We start from the raw sequence: 15,340 nt of genomic DNA, 5'->3' as shown, positions 1-15,340 counted from the left end.
TTCATTAAGTTTGATCACACAGACGTCCCCTTAACTATTTTTTTTTTAACCTTATCATGTTTGCTACCTGCTCTCGTCACTTCCAAGCCCAGCTTTGACACCACAACACATTTGTCAAGCCCATTCCTCTGGACATGTTCAGGATATGTCGGTCTGAATATGTTCTTTTTGTCTAATAAATACAGAAGTTTTACGATCATTAGTTCCTGACTTTCAGAAACCTTGTACTACCTTTACTCACTGGAATGTAAAAGACGGCTGGAAGGCCACACCCATAACAACGACGGTAGCAGACATGCTCTCAGGAGCCACAAGAGACTCTTATTATATATTTATATGATCTGTTTATTAAATCTGATCTGGTTTACTGATACCACACAATTCTACAACTCCCTAATGAAAACTTACTTCCTGGTTTTACACCCCTCCGGTCACTGTATTTATGTTATGAGAACATGCAGTGTACTGTGTGTGGACCTCTGCTGTTTATGTGGTTGGTTTAAACCCTGAAACCTCGCAGCTTATTTTTCACCACGCGAGACCCTTGAGGACGAGGGAGAGAAGCCGTACCGGTGTTGCACACAGTTCGTTCCATGAGTATATGGAGAGTGACACAATTCTTGTAATTTTATCTCTGTACACCACAACAGTGGAATTGAAATTAAGCAATGGAGATGGGATTGAAATGTAGACCTTTCAGCTTTAACTCAAGGGGTTCAATAAAACTGTTTACAGCTTAAAGCCCCTTCATTTTTTACAGCCTCAAACGTAATTAAACAAATAAACAAAGCCAGACAATGACCGTGTGAAGTCTGCAACTCATGGGCATCGCCAAATGTTGGGTTTCCTCCTACTGTAGCAGTCATCAGCTGCTGTTTGTTTGTAGGTCTTTCTGCCTTCAGATTTGTCTTCAGTAAGTGTAAATCCTGCTCAGTTGGGTTGTGGTCAGGTGACTGACTCAGTCATTTAATAACATTCCATTACTGTGTCTTAAGAAGCTCTTGGGTTGCTTTCGCTGTATGTTTTGGGTTTTTACCCATCTGTATCATGATGTGATGTATAGCTCTATACACTTCAGAACTCATCCTGCTACAGCTATCAGCAATCACATCATCAATAAACACCAGTGAGCCAGTCCCATTGGCAGCCATAAATGCCCATGCTATAACACTGCCTCCACCATGTCCGACAAACATTATCTTATGCAAAGCCTTTCCTTTCCTTCTCCATACCCTTCCCTCATTCTTCTATCACTCTGGTACAAGTATGCTTTTGATTGTATCTGTCCAAAGAATCTTGTCCCAGAACTGGGTACGCTTTTTTAGGGTACCTTGAGCTCTTGAGCTCATGCCTCCGTATTTACACCCCTAAAACAACTCTTCATTGTAGACTTTGACAATGATATGCCGACATCATTGAGAGTGATGTTCTGAAGAGGCTTTTTCTTCACCAAGGAAAGAACACAAACATCATCCACTCTAGTTATCTATCTAGACTCTAGTGGTCTTCCAGTGTTGCTGTGCTCACCAGTTCATTCCTTCTTTTTAAGAATGAACCAAATTTGTTGATTTGACTACTCCTAAAATTTTCACTCTCTATGATGGGACTTTTTTCACCCTACTGAAGGCCTCCTACATTTGCACTGACACCTGCTAGAACTACATGTTGAGAGTTCCAATGAAAGCTACTTAAAGCAAACTCAACACTGGGAATCAACCCCTGAGCTTTTGACTTCTTAAGTTGTCATGGAATAACAAGGAAACAGGCCACACTTAACCATGAAACTGCTTACCGGTCCAATGTCCAAATACGTTTGAGCTAGTGAAAACTATGCAAACAAAATGGCTGTAATTCCTAAGCGGAACGTCCACACTTCAATTCATCATCCTGACTCCTTCGTGATGATGCAGAGGGGCAAAAATTTTTTTAAAAAAAAGAGAAGAAAAGAAAAGAAAAAGTGTTTTATTATCCAAATACTCATGGACTCAACTGTATATCACTAGAAACAGTGTGTAGTTGTAGACCAACTGAATTCCTCTGTAGTAAAGCATTGTTATATTCAGTATGTATTAATCTCTGTTATGTTTCCCCCTGGCATGTTTCCCAGACTGGCACGAGCTGTGGCTTCAGCAGTTGGCATACTGTGGTATTTTGACTCGTTTCTGAAAATTGCTTCTGAATGCAAGCCATGCAGCTACAGCGTCTGCCACAAGCAGGAAAACACACACGCACCCCCCCAGAGAAGACTGAACTGCCATACACACTTCTCAACTTTTCTTCATTTCCAAAAGCTCTGTGAAGTCGCACCATAGAAAAAAATCCAAATCATACATATTTATGCCATAATATATTATTTGTGCTGGTTCAGTTTTAAAATATTAGAAACGTATACATCACTGTAGGTCAATCGTGAATTGTGCAAGCAGTGATGGGGGAGAACAAAACAAAAAAAAATCTAAATGATGCAAACTTAGCTAAAGAACTGATGCAGCAGAGCTTTAATGCTTCCCTCTGTCTAGATCTCTCACCACCTCAAACTGATATGATTTCAAATAAACCATCCTGCTAGCCATCTCCTAGATCCCTGACTATCCAGGTCAGTTATATCCACGGCCCTCACTCAGCATTGTGTAGCTGCATTGCATTCTGGGACTCGTAGTCCAGTGTTTGTGCGTACAGTTTAGTTCAACCTCCACTCTTTTTACACTGGACTTCTCATTTATAGGACTTTTTAATATCGTTGCGAGAAGGTGAGTGAGAAAATCTTGTTTTTAGGAGCTTATAATGAAATCTATGACTTATGGGATTAATGAAAATACACCGTCATTCAAATGCGTCAGTAAACACATCACAAATATTTCATTATAAATATTATTATAAGTGTTTCAGAGGGGAAAGAACCTTTAAAGTCATAAATATTCCCTGTAAACCATTTATGCTTGTATTTTTACAACAGAAATGTCTTTTTTTTCTTTTATAAATGCTTAAACCAGTTAATGCAGGCTATTTCTTATAAAGGTTCTCTGGATCAATGAACATGGACCAGCATCAGTGAGAAGTGTGTGTGTCTGTAAGATTGCCTCATTTAGAAACAGGTGAGTGAGTTCACTCTCATTCCCAAGTTGTTTTTTTCCCCTCAAGCTTTTTTTTCCCCCCTTCACACACACACACACACACACACACACAGAAACTCTCGCTCTCTCAAATGAAGGTGGGAGTGTAGCCTGTATTTCAGGTCCACAATACAAACCCTTTAAATGCAGAAATATCAGACATTTCTGTCACGAGTCATTTCATGTGCTTCCAGGTGTACAGGAAGGTTTATGGTCTATTTAGTGTTCCTATAAATTTTTAGAAAACATCCTGAATGCTAGAACACATAAAATACGTTCCAACAAGACTTGGATGGTTGTACAGTCATATTCTTGCTGACTGAGTGACCTGAATTATAAAATTGTACCATTTTGATAACTGAGAAATGATGTAGCTTTACCAAAGTGATTAGCTAGACTACAGTATCACAATGTTACTATACAACTCCAAACCATCTTACGGTTATAATAAAATAATTCACTTCAGGGATATGATATGAAGAATTTATTACAGAAACCTTGCAGATTTGTCTTGGCTGATCGACTTTGTTCGCAGTAAAGACAACATTGTATAAATGTGATTTTTTTTTTTAACCACTCAATTAAAGCAATCCAACAATAACAGAAGTGCTTTAATATTGCCAAGTTAAAGTATCATGTCCTTTACCTGAGGCGAAAAACCTCAATTCTTTCACTCACAAAAGTAAAAGTGATTATTGACATAGCGTTAGTGCTGCTGAAAGTGAGAATCGGGCAATATCAGAAACGTTTATAGGCCTGCTCTTCAGGCGAAAAGTGCTCCTATTCAATGACCTCTTTTCTCTCTTTTCATACAAGAAAGAAGCTCTTGTGTCTCTCATAAAAAATAAATAAGTGTATAAAATACACTTGCTGTAAAAAATCAACACCTGGGGGTGATCCACAACTGCAGCTCTTAAGCTTTTACCACAACTAAATACAGAGTCTCAATAAACACGGGTCATCTGAGGTGCTCCGTTTTCTACCATAACAAAGCATCCTAGGTATTTTGGCGCAAAAATAATAAATATGTTTGTACGAAACCCTCAATACTAAACATTTTTATATCTTGTGCGTTTCAAGTTAGAAGGTAGGAAGACACTACAATACACACATCTCACAGATTTTAACAGAGTGAAAGAGGATTTCATTCTTATACAAGCTCAGAATATTCTGATCGAAATTTTTAATTCATAATCATAAAAGTTCAGAATCCTCGCTCCTCAACTATCTAAGAAAAGCTAAACTGACATTTTAGTCATATTCATTCTTATACCATCAGAACTGCTAATGCTAACTAACTGGAACTAACCTGAAAGGATTTCTGAGAGGATTTTTAAATAAAATCATAAGCATAAAATCATCACTGCTACAAGTAGCCACCTAGCTAACAATCCCCAATGTTAATGTAAGCATCCTGACTAACTTGAGCTAACCTGACAGATTTTCTGAAAAGATTTGTAATAACATTTCTTCTATAATTGATATAAGCTAGCCAGATTGGACATATGCATCATATGCATACCTTTACAACCCTTGCTTTTTTCATTCTGATAGTTAACGGTGGCCATTTTACTAACAAGATCAAACCTAAAATGACTTTTATTCTATATTCATAAAACCTCAGAATCCTGATTACCAAAAATGAGCTAATGTGACAAGAATTCCAACACATTCATGGATGCTTATAATCCTCCCTGCTAAACATGAGCAAACCTGACTGGATTTCTGAGAGGAACAGAACGCTAGCTCACTAGCAACCAAACCTACTAGTAAACCCGGCTACTCCTTCAAACTGAAAAAAAAATGATTTAACTCGCATTAGCTAGCTTGCTAGAGTTAGCTACCACAGTTATGTCAGATGGCTACTGGTATTGTGTATAGCTAAGTGGGCTAGCTAAGCTAATGCTGCTAAACTGGCTTCTGTTCTATAAGATATTCTCACAACGTCGATTTTTTAATGAACGCAACTTTTAGAGCTATACTTGCTCAACAGCATTTGAACATTAAATTAAGTATAGCACAGGAGATTGCTTTTTGAACTGGAAACATGTTCCTCATGCTTTTAGGACTCTACTGACCTCCTCAAACTGACACATGCCATGCTAGCTTTAAATCTGATCAGAAGTCATCTCTAAAAGCCTGTCCTCTTACTCATTCCGACCGGGAACTCGTGTGAGGAAAAGAAATATTGCCCAAACATGCTATTAAGGCAGGGATGTTATTTTTGAAGTGTCCATGATAACAATATCATGTTGAGTATTGCAAAGTATTATATAACAAACCACTCATATTTCCGAGTTGCGAGGGAAAGTCAACAAGGGCGTGTTAAAACAGTATTGGAACGCAAGGCAAGTAGTCATGCCTCCTCCAAATTCCAGTGATATGGCACTTTCTTAAAATACATTTAACCCATCAGATACTGTAACCAAGCTACCAGAAACACAAGCATGGCTCAACAGGGTCGCTAGAGCATGAGATCATCGACACCTACAGCTACAAACAGCAACAAGCTCATCGGATCAAATTGTCATGGCAGGATTTCAATACTGGCGCAGAGTATTGAGTACCAACCTCAGATCTCAGATCAAGCGGCTCTATAATAAGTGGACTGACGGCTAAATGTTTTAAAAAGCGAAACGCTGAACTGAAAGTCAAAAGCTATGAATTGTTTATAGGAAAATGATTTATGCTGCCGTGGTGTCAATAATACTGCTGTATCACACCACAACTAAAGTCAGGTCTAAAAGTGAATTGTTCCTCTCATACCACAGCAATCTACCAACAATTCCATTTTTATGCTGTTTATAATAGCATTTAATGTTGTGGAAAAGTTAGTTCCTATCCTCACTTATAGCAGCTATGAACAGTCATTCCTTCAGCAGCATGTTTTTTTCTCTAGAAGTAAAGAAACAAAAAATAAAAAAAGAATCAAAATCCTTTCTTTTACAAAAACTCACTGACTGCAACTCCTTACAGAAAACTTCATATCAGCAATTATAGCATTTTCTTTGCTATATATTATTAGTCTTAGAGTATGTCTAAAGTTTATAACACAATTCCAGTGAATGAGTGCCTTAATATAAACCTACTATTTAAATTACAGTCCGAACTACTGCCAGAGCCACACTGTTAAAAAAAGTAGCTCGACAGTAGTTCGGCTTCAAGGCAAATCACAGGTAATAAACTCAATCATCCAAGTGATCTTTTATACTACACCAAGTTTTTGTGGCTGTGACGCAGGAATTGCTTTGGCACTGATCAGTGTTTCCAGCTCGTCTAGCAAACATTATCCTGGTCAGGATGGTGCTGGATCCAGATACTATTGGGGAGGTTACGTGAATGTACCCTGGATGGGATGCCAGTTTTTTTAAATGGCCATGTTCTTTTTGTTTTATTATTATTATAGAGGAAACACCCTTACACCTGCATATCCATGCTGTTACAGCAAAGATAATCAAATAACCAAACTGGACAGGGAAAAAAAAGACCACGTGATTTTTTTCCCCAGGTGATCCATGTTCTTAGCCTAAAGGAGTGCAACCCAGTGTGGTCTTCTGCTGTTGGAGCACATCCACCCCAAGGTCTGATGTTCTGTGCATGCTGAGATGCTTTTCTGCTCACCACAATTGGTAAGAGTGATTATGAGACTCTATATCCTTCCTGGCAGCTCAAACTAATCTGACCATTTCCCCTGACCTCTTATTCTGTGTAAACACACACAGAACTATCACTCACTCACTATTTTTAGTTTTTTTTTTGCACCATTCTGTATAGACTCTAAAGACTGTTGTGTATCAAAGTCCCAGAAAACCAGTTTCTGAAATTCTCACACCATCTAGCACCAACAACCACGCCCTGGTTAAAGTCACTGAGATCACATTTTTCTGTATTAATGTGTGTGCATGAGATATACATGTACCTTTCATGCAGATATACACGTGAAAACATGCACACACTGGCTGAGTGATATGTGAATGATGCACAGCCTTCATTTCAGGGTCCAAAAGCCACCTTCGGTTGTTCAGCTCTAATGAAAAAAAAATGGAACAAGTGCACTTTGGAGTGCACTTTAAACGAGTGCAGCCCGACAAACAAGATCGTAAAACGAATGAATGTAGAGAAAGAAAGAACAAAATAAACAGTAGCCCTGTAAGACTGCATAATAAAGCTACTCTCAACTCTCACTCTGGGAAAGTTGTTAGGATTGTGGCATTAAAAAGTTGTTATGCGTGTTGTAACAGTTACACGACACGTTTTTAAGCTTCAGATACATGATGGATTATTTAAGCTTCTTGTGAAACAGAAAGAAGAAAGAAAGGGCTGATCCTAACCACCTAATGTCTTTTATTCCCATTGATGTCAAGTTTATATAATTGTCATGTCTTTGTTTATAATGATTACACTTAGTTAGGGAATTCAGCTGTATTCTCTCTCTTGATCTATATCTATCTATCTCTCTACACACTACCGCTCAAAAGTTTGGGATCACTTGCAATCAATTTCAGCTTGATTTCAGCTACAGAGGAAGACTCCATCAGCCAATCCATCTTGTGGGAGATGGGAGATGCGGGAAGCATGGGGTGAAATCTCATCAGATTATCTTGATAAATTAGTTTGAAGAAAACATTCAACATTTCCATCAAAATCATTATTTCTAACTCTGACATGTCAGCATGTCCTGTTCTTTTGCTAGATTTTTATTTCAAAATTTTATACTTATTTGCTTTCAGACTAAATTCATGTGTGTTTCCTTGGAAAACAATACAATTTTTGAGTGATTCCAAACTTTTGAGCAGTCTAAATCTTTTTTAGACAATAATGGACAGTATAGAGCACACAAACTGGCAAACAGGTACTAACATTAAGTCTTCATAATAAATTACTTAAAGGCAAAACAACACTTGTTTTTCTTTAAATGCTTTAACATTTGGCTGTCTACAATCTATGGATTCCAACTTCCACCAGGTAGAAAAGAAAAAAAAGAAAAGCTTTAAGAACAAAGCTAATTCTTTGTCTTTAATTTTACATTTTTATCTTATTACTTTAAATGAGATTAGTCCACAGTTTAAGAGAAGTCAGAGTTTTCATACAATTCAGACTTTAGGGCGTCATCTTGATATAATGGGTCAGAATCTGAATAATTACATAATTAGATATGATATATATATATATATATATATATATATAAATTTAATAATAATAATTTATTATTATTAAAATTATTTAAACAATTAATTATTAATTAATAATTTTATTTAAAAAAAATTAAGAATTTCAGGGTAAGTCAGAAATTTGAGATGACAAGTCCAAATTTTGAGAGATAATGGGCTTGGGGATAATAAGTCAGAATTTCAAGATAACTGCTGCAAAAAAAAACGTTTTTTTTTACCCTTTTCTACCTTGGGAAAATGGGTTTCCAAAGTGCACACTGTTTTGCAAAACAGATTAGTTTCTGCTGTTTTGTACTTAATGTTCAAAAACAAAAAGGTTGCAATCAACAACCTAAAAACGCAGCCTTAACACATACTAAACAGCACATGCCCAGCCCTGTGACCTGGAAGGAGAAAAAAAAAGGTCAGGAGAAGGAGCCAAACAGAAACTCCACTTGCAGCCCCCACTTCAGCAGTGAGGGAACCTACAGGGTGGGCCACTTCAAAGACATTCCACATGCAATGCACTCTGGGAGAAATACCTTTCCAAAGAGCACAGCACCAGAGGAGCACGAACACGAGACAGCAACGGCAGGAGCAGACGGAGATAAAGGACACACTGAATCTTTTGTCCAACTAAAAACCTCTAGCACCACTTTAGTACATATACATTTAATACATGATATGATACTGAAAGCTATCTCTGTCATATATATATATATATATATATATATATATACACACACACACACACACACACACATACACACACACACACAGTGAGGGAAAAAATGATTTGATCCCCTGCTGATTTTGTATGTTTACCCACTGACAAAGAAATGATCAGTCTGTAATTTTAATGGTAGGTGTATTTGAACAGTGAGAGACAGAATAACAACAACAAAAAATCCAGAAAAACACATTCAAAACTCAAAACTCAAAAAAGTTCTACATTGATTTGCATTTTATTGAGTGAAATAAGTATTTGACCTCTTTGCAAAACATGACTTAGTACTTGGTGGCAAACCTTTGTTGGCAATCACAGACGTCAGACATTTCTTGTAGTTGGCCACCAGGTTTGCACACATCTCACATCTCAAGGAATTTGGGCCCACTCCTCTTTGCAGATCCTCTCCAAGTCATTAAGGTTTTGTGGCTGACCCTTCAGCTCCCTCCACAGATTTTCTATGGGATTAAGGTCTGGAGACTGGCTAGGCCACTACAGGACCTTAATGTGCTTCTTTCTGAACTACTCCTTTGTTGCCTTGGCCGTGTGTTTTGGGTCATTGTCAGGCTGGAATATCTATCCCTTTTCAATGCCCTGGCTGAGGGAAGGAGGTTCTCATCCAAGATTTAATGGTACATGGCCCCATCCATCGTCCCTTTGATGAGGTGTAGTTGTCCCATCACCTGGGGATGGTGTACTTGGGGTCATAGGCAGCATTCCTCCTCCTCCAAACACAGTGAGTTGAGTTGATCCCAAAGAGCTGGATTTTGGTCTCATTTGACCCCAACACTTTCACCCAGTTCTCCTCTGAATCATTCAGATGTTCACTGGCAAACTTCAGACGGGCCTGTACTTGTGCTTTCTTTAGCAGGGGGACCTTGCGGGTGCTACTGGATTTCAGTCTTTCATTGGCGTAGTGTGTTACCAATTGTTTTCTTGGTGACTATGGTCCCAGCTGCCTTGAGATCATTGACAAAATCCTCCAGTGTAATTCTGGGCTGATTCCTCTCCGTTCTCATGATCATTGAAACTCCATGAGGTGAGATCTTGCATGGAGCCCCAGACCGAGGAAGATTGACAGTCCTTTTGTGTTTCTTCCATTTGGGAATAATCGCACCAACTGTTGTCACCTTCTCACCAAGCTGCTTGGCGATGGTCTTGTAGCTCATTCCAGCCTTGTGTAGGTCTACAATCTTGTCCCTGACATCCATGGACAGCTCTTTGGTCTTGGCCATGATGGAGAGTTTGGAATCTGATTGATTGCTTCCTTCTGTGGACAGGTGTCTTTCATACAGTTAACCAGCTGAGATTAAGAGCACTCCCCGAGAGTGCTCCTCCTGTAATCTCAGCTCCTTACCTGTATAAAAGACACCTGGGAGCCAGAAATCTTTCTGACTGATAGGGGATCAAATACTTATTTCACTCATTAAAATGTAAATCAATACGTTTTTCTGGATTTTTTGTTGTTATTCTGTCTCTCACTGTTCAAATAAACCTACCATTAAAATTACAGACTGATCATTTCGTCAGTGGGCAAACGTACAAAATCAGCAGGGGATCAAATAATTTTTTCCCTCACTGTATGTATGTATGTATGTTATATATATATATATATATATATATACACACACATATACATGCACAAACATACACACAAATAAGCCTGAGCAATGGCTCTCAGTGATTTTCCTTCTTTTATCAGCGTCATAACGCCTTCCTTCCTCCAGCAGACAGTTCTCGTGTCTTCATGTTGGTTTATCCTTTCTAACAACAAATGCACACAAGAGAAGCCAAGGGCTTAAACCAAGCGCAGACATTCAGAGCTATCAATCAAACTGGACACACCTGGGCAACAAGAACCACCTGTCAGTCACATGTTCCAATATTTACAATCACTTGAAAAATGAATGGGTTCAAACAAAGGGTACGATGTTCTTAGTTGTTGTTGATGACACAGCTAGATGTAAATATCATGAAACGAAGCTGACATTCTGATCTATTGTCTTATAATCATCTCTGGATCTCAGTGTAGAGTAAAAACAAAAGATTTGAGAATCTAACTCTCTCTGAGGGGGGACTGTACGCACTGCCAGTTATAGGTTTTATTACAGTAAACAAAATTATACATCATTAACTGCTTGTTCTTGGATCATGTTAAGCCGTTAAATGAGTTCTTTAATAAAGGCAGGTGCACTTGGAGGGTAAAGCCTTTAAGCCCATAGATAAAGGCTCTCTTGTATTAACTGTAAATCATTTATTATTAACTGCTAAGAAAATAAGTGGCTACTATTAACTATATGATTCTGGTACGCAATTTCAAATAAGTTTTTTTCCTTTTTAAAGAAACTCTTCCTGACAGTTATTTAAAATGAAAAAGCAACATGTACAGCATGAGTATATAGTAAAACAGAGGAGTACAGAAGTACATCCTGGAGAGCACCACATACACACATCTGCAGATGCAATTCATTCGCAAACATGACACTCACCGCCATGTTCTTGGGAGATGGAAGGAAACCGGAGAACCCAGAAGAAACCAATACGGAGAACATGGAAAACTCCATATACTGAGTAACCCGAGCTCAGGCTCAAACCCGGGACTCTGGAGTTGGGAGCTGTGTACACTGCACTACCATACCAACCTTTTCTAAATTAATCTAAATGCTTTATTATGTTAAAGACCACATATATCATCCTTAAAGCTCGTCATATTTACATATAGTAAAATGACAAATAACCAGTTTTAAATATTAAACATTATTGCACACTGATTTGCATTATCTTACAGATGAAAAGTCAAAACTACTCAAGATTTCAAGGGAACGGTTAAAATCTTTAGTATAGTTTTTAAGTTTTTTTTTGTTTTGAAACCGTGACATTTTAGAAATGTATCTTCTAATCACTTTAAGGATTAAAAACAATCACTAAGCTTGCTAATGTTAGAACTGAAAATGGAGAGGTTCATTAAATATTTTTCGTTTTTACGATTTAGTTTTTTGACGATTGTAATGGTTAACAAGCTCCGCCCACACGCCACGCCCCTTAAAATAGCCTTTATTGTAAGCACACTATACAGAATAAATTTAGCATCACTAATTTTAACAAGTCTATTGTTTTTAACAACAATTACATTAACAGTGCATGTAGAGGGCGAAATGCTTGTAAATGTAGCAGGCGTCGTAGTATTTGATAAATTTATTCGACTGAAAAATAAAAATGGAATAATTAAAAAATAATTAAAAAAAATAATAATGAAAGGATTCGGAATAAATTATTTGTGAGTTGGTATTAAAGTGTATATCGACACTGCGTGAACTTTATACTGTAATTTGCGTGAATATCTATTGTCATTTTAAACAGCATCCTAGTTTACTAAACACTACATCAAAATAGTGCAGTAACTATGGTAACCTGTTGTAACCCATGGTCGCATGCACACTGTTTAGTAAGGAATTGTGTGCTTTGGGACGAAGCTGCGACATTGTTGTGCGTTTCCCTCGCCGTTTATTTTTATCATGTAGCTGTGATTCGCTAGCAAATAAATAGTGTTTTTTAAAAAGCATGGCAGACGCAAGGTAGATATACGGCATTGTTGTATCGTCTGGAATTCTAGGCGGAAGAGGCCAGCCACTACTTCCGGTTCCGACTAGCCGAGTCCATCGAGGAGGAGAGCTAATCTGGCCTTCAGGCTGTAGGATCAGCCAGGCCTCAGGGACACGTTAAAGAGCAGGGGGGGGGACTCGAGCTCGTGTGGAAAAACCAGATTAGGTCAAAGTCAACGCGTTTATGTGTCGGGAAGGAACGAACAAGCAGTTAAATTCTTGATGAAAGACGGAAAAAGACGCAGTAAAACTGTACCCCCAACCAAATGTACACAATGCTGCAAGCGCACCAAAACACTGGCACTCCGTTCACGTTAATCCTCCGCCTTGTGCTATAAACAAACTCCTTTACATCGACTTGCCCACAGATATTACGCCATATCAAAGCCCATTGATTGAGAAATGAATATTTTATACTCACTTTCTGCATGCAAAGATCCAGAATGCCACAGAAGGCTGAGAAAAGTGAGGAAAACAACCAGTGACGAGTTGGGTCGCATTGTGCCTTCAAACGGGTTTCTTTTTACTTTGCAGGGAGAAAAAAAATCCTTAAATCCTGTTTGTAGTGCCTTTAAAGCTTTTCAACAAATGACCGATTATCAAAAGAGAAATAACAATTAAATAACAGTCAAATAAGTCCAGTGGAAAGTTGGGAAAAGTTGAGGCAAAGCGGCCCAAACACGGACCACAAGCCCAACGTGGTGCTTCAGTCTGATCTCAGCTCCTCTACCTCAATTTATCCCGCGTCCTACTTCTGCACTATACAGCGGACTGCAATTAAACAATGTGATCTTTTATTCTTGCAAAAAAGCAAATGGACGCAATTCTTCATTGTAGCGGGTTATGTGGACATCCTCTTCAAAACAGAAATAATAAAAAAAAAAAAAAATCCAGATGGTTTGAGCCGAGAGAAATCTGACATGTGTTTATTAGGCCTGCAGGTTCCTCCGTGAAATTCCAGTTACTCTCTCCAGTATTGGTCAAAAACACGCCGAGCTTATAGATCTCACACAAGTTTGGGGTTTTTTAATACAGATTTAGACAGTTTTTTCCTGTTATGTAGATATCCCAGTGAGTTATTATTGAGCCAACTTCAATATGTTCCAGGATAAATGGGCATTAATCCACAGTTCGTCTAGTTTCACGCGCTGCTCTGTTTTCCTCCTTAACCACAAGTTCGCTGTTAATTCTCCAGATAGGGGCTAAAATGCACACACGTTTTCCCCTGAAACACTCTCACACACGGGAGATCCTCCGTTTCAAAACGAGTCACATTCAATCCAGCGTTGGGAAAGCGTCTATTTTGTGTTTTTCCGAGCCAAAATGGTGCGGTTTGTCTTGGACGTGTGAGCGCCTCGCCGTCATTAATGAGAGTCTTAAAGCCTCCCGACACCCAGAATCAAACCACGCCGACAAACGGACCTCTTTCCCGTTAAATACATCTGAAATAGCCGCGCCAATAAAGTGGAAAGTAGACAAAAAAGTGGGTAAAATTGGTCGTTGTGTCTCATATGGACTCCTGTCTCTCTCCGTGTGTCCCTCCAGCAGTAAACAAGTCAGCTCGGGTCGATCCGCGGCACGCGCCAAAACGCGGATTCCGAATCGCCAGCGCGTGGATCGGGATTTTGATCCGCTGCCGTTAACGCTGCTGCCAAAAGTAAAGAAAAACTATATTAAGCATTTTTTTTTCTTTTATTTCTGGCTTCCATTACTGACGATTTGTCAAGGATGAGAAATATCACGATCTAATCTCCAGTGTAATGGTAGCAAATGAATAAAAACATTTAAACAAAATTCCAGTTTAGTTGATTATTTTTCTAGAACAGCATGAAGTGTTTCATTCCTCTTTTACCATAGCAATTTGGTAAAAAGCATTTTTTCTTAATTAAAGAACTAGTTCACATTATTATTAGTTATTAGTAATTTTGTGCATTGTCCATGGTAAAAGTTTCTGTTCCTCTAGCAGCTATAAACAGCTGTTTCCTCACCAGTCTCTTTTCTTCCTCTCATTACAGTTACAACTTTATTTCTGACCGTTACAAAGCGCTGACCCTGGACACTCTTTTAATAAATGTTAAATATAAACACATTTCTCTTTACAGAAAACCTCACCATGTCAACTGCTGCACATATCTTTAATCCATTTCTGTGCAGGTTTAGCTGTACATGTCCCTGTGAACCAGCTGTTACTATAGAAACAACAACTTATTAGTACAAGAGTATTAATATAAAGCTGTGATTTGCAGCTGCACTGCTGTAGAAAAATGAATTAGCAAAAATCTTCTGAAGAGAAAGAGAAAAGAAACGAAACGAAACGAAAACGAATCTTCTGTCTAATCAGAGCCAGAATTTTACAGACTCTGAGGACTTTAGGTCAAATATTTTTATGTGCAAATTAAACCAGTGGGCAAAGTGCACAAGCATCATTGCATGAAGTCTGTGATGATGATGCTACATCTCTCTGTAGCTCAGCAAGAGATAAACTACACACAAGAATACAAAATCACACGAGACATTTTTTGCTGTTTGTTTGTCCTCGTTGCTAACAAGTAGGGAAAGCTTTCTGATTCTGTATGGACGTCACAAAGTGAAAAAAGTGCAGTATTAAATTCTTTTCTTCCTCAGCAGCACATATTTTGGGGTCAGACTCAGTTGGGCGGCATTGCTTAATGTCTCAGGAAGGAATCAGAAGGGATTCAGATGAGATGTAGGTCTAATAAGTAGTAATATGTAGGTCTATTTTAACTC

The 15,340-nt window shown here is 38.3% G+C and overlaps 1 protein-coding gene across 1 annotated transcript in view; it reads right to left on the bottom strand.

Annotated features, from left to right (window-relative positions):
• Positions 1-14,156, bottom strand: part of insrb (insulin receptor b) — a 61,799-nt gene extending 47,643 nt beyond the window's left edge. Inside the window, exon 1 of the mRNA XM_058401693.1 lies at positions 13,014-14,156. Within this exon, the coding sequence (XP_058257676.1) occupies positions 13,014-13,092 (79 nt within the window). The 5' untranslated portion in view covers positions 13,093-14,156. The remainder of the gene's footprint in view (positions 1-13,013) is intronic.
• Between the last annotated feature and the right edge of the window lie 1,184 nt (positions 14,157-15,340).

The sequence above is a fragment of the Hemibagrus wyckioides genome, linkage group LG10 (assembly GCF_019097595.1).
Source record: "Hemibagrus wyckioides isolate EC202008001 linkage group LG10, SWU_Hwy_1.0, whole genome shotgun sequence".
NCBI classification, from domain to species: Eukaryota; Metazoa; Chordata; class Actinopteri; order Siluriformes; family Bagridae; genus Hemibagrus; species Hemibagrus wyckioides.
This window is presented reverse-complemented; position numbering and strand designations above follow the sequence as displayed.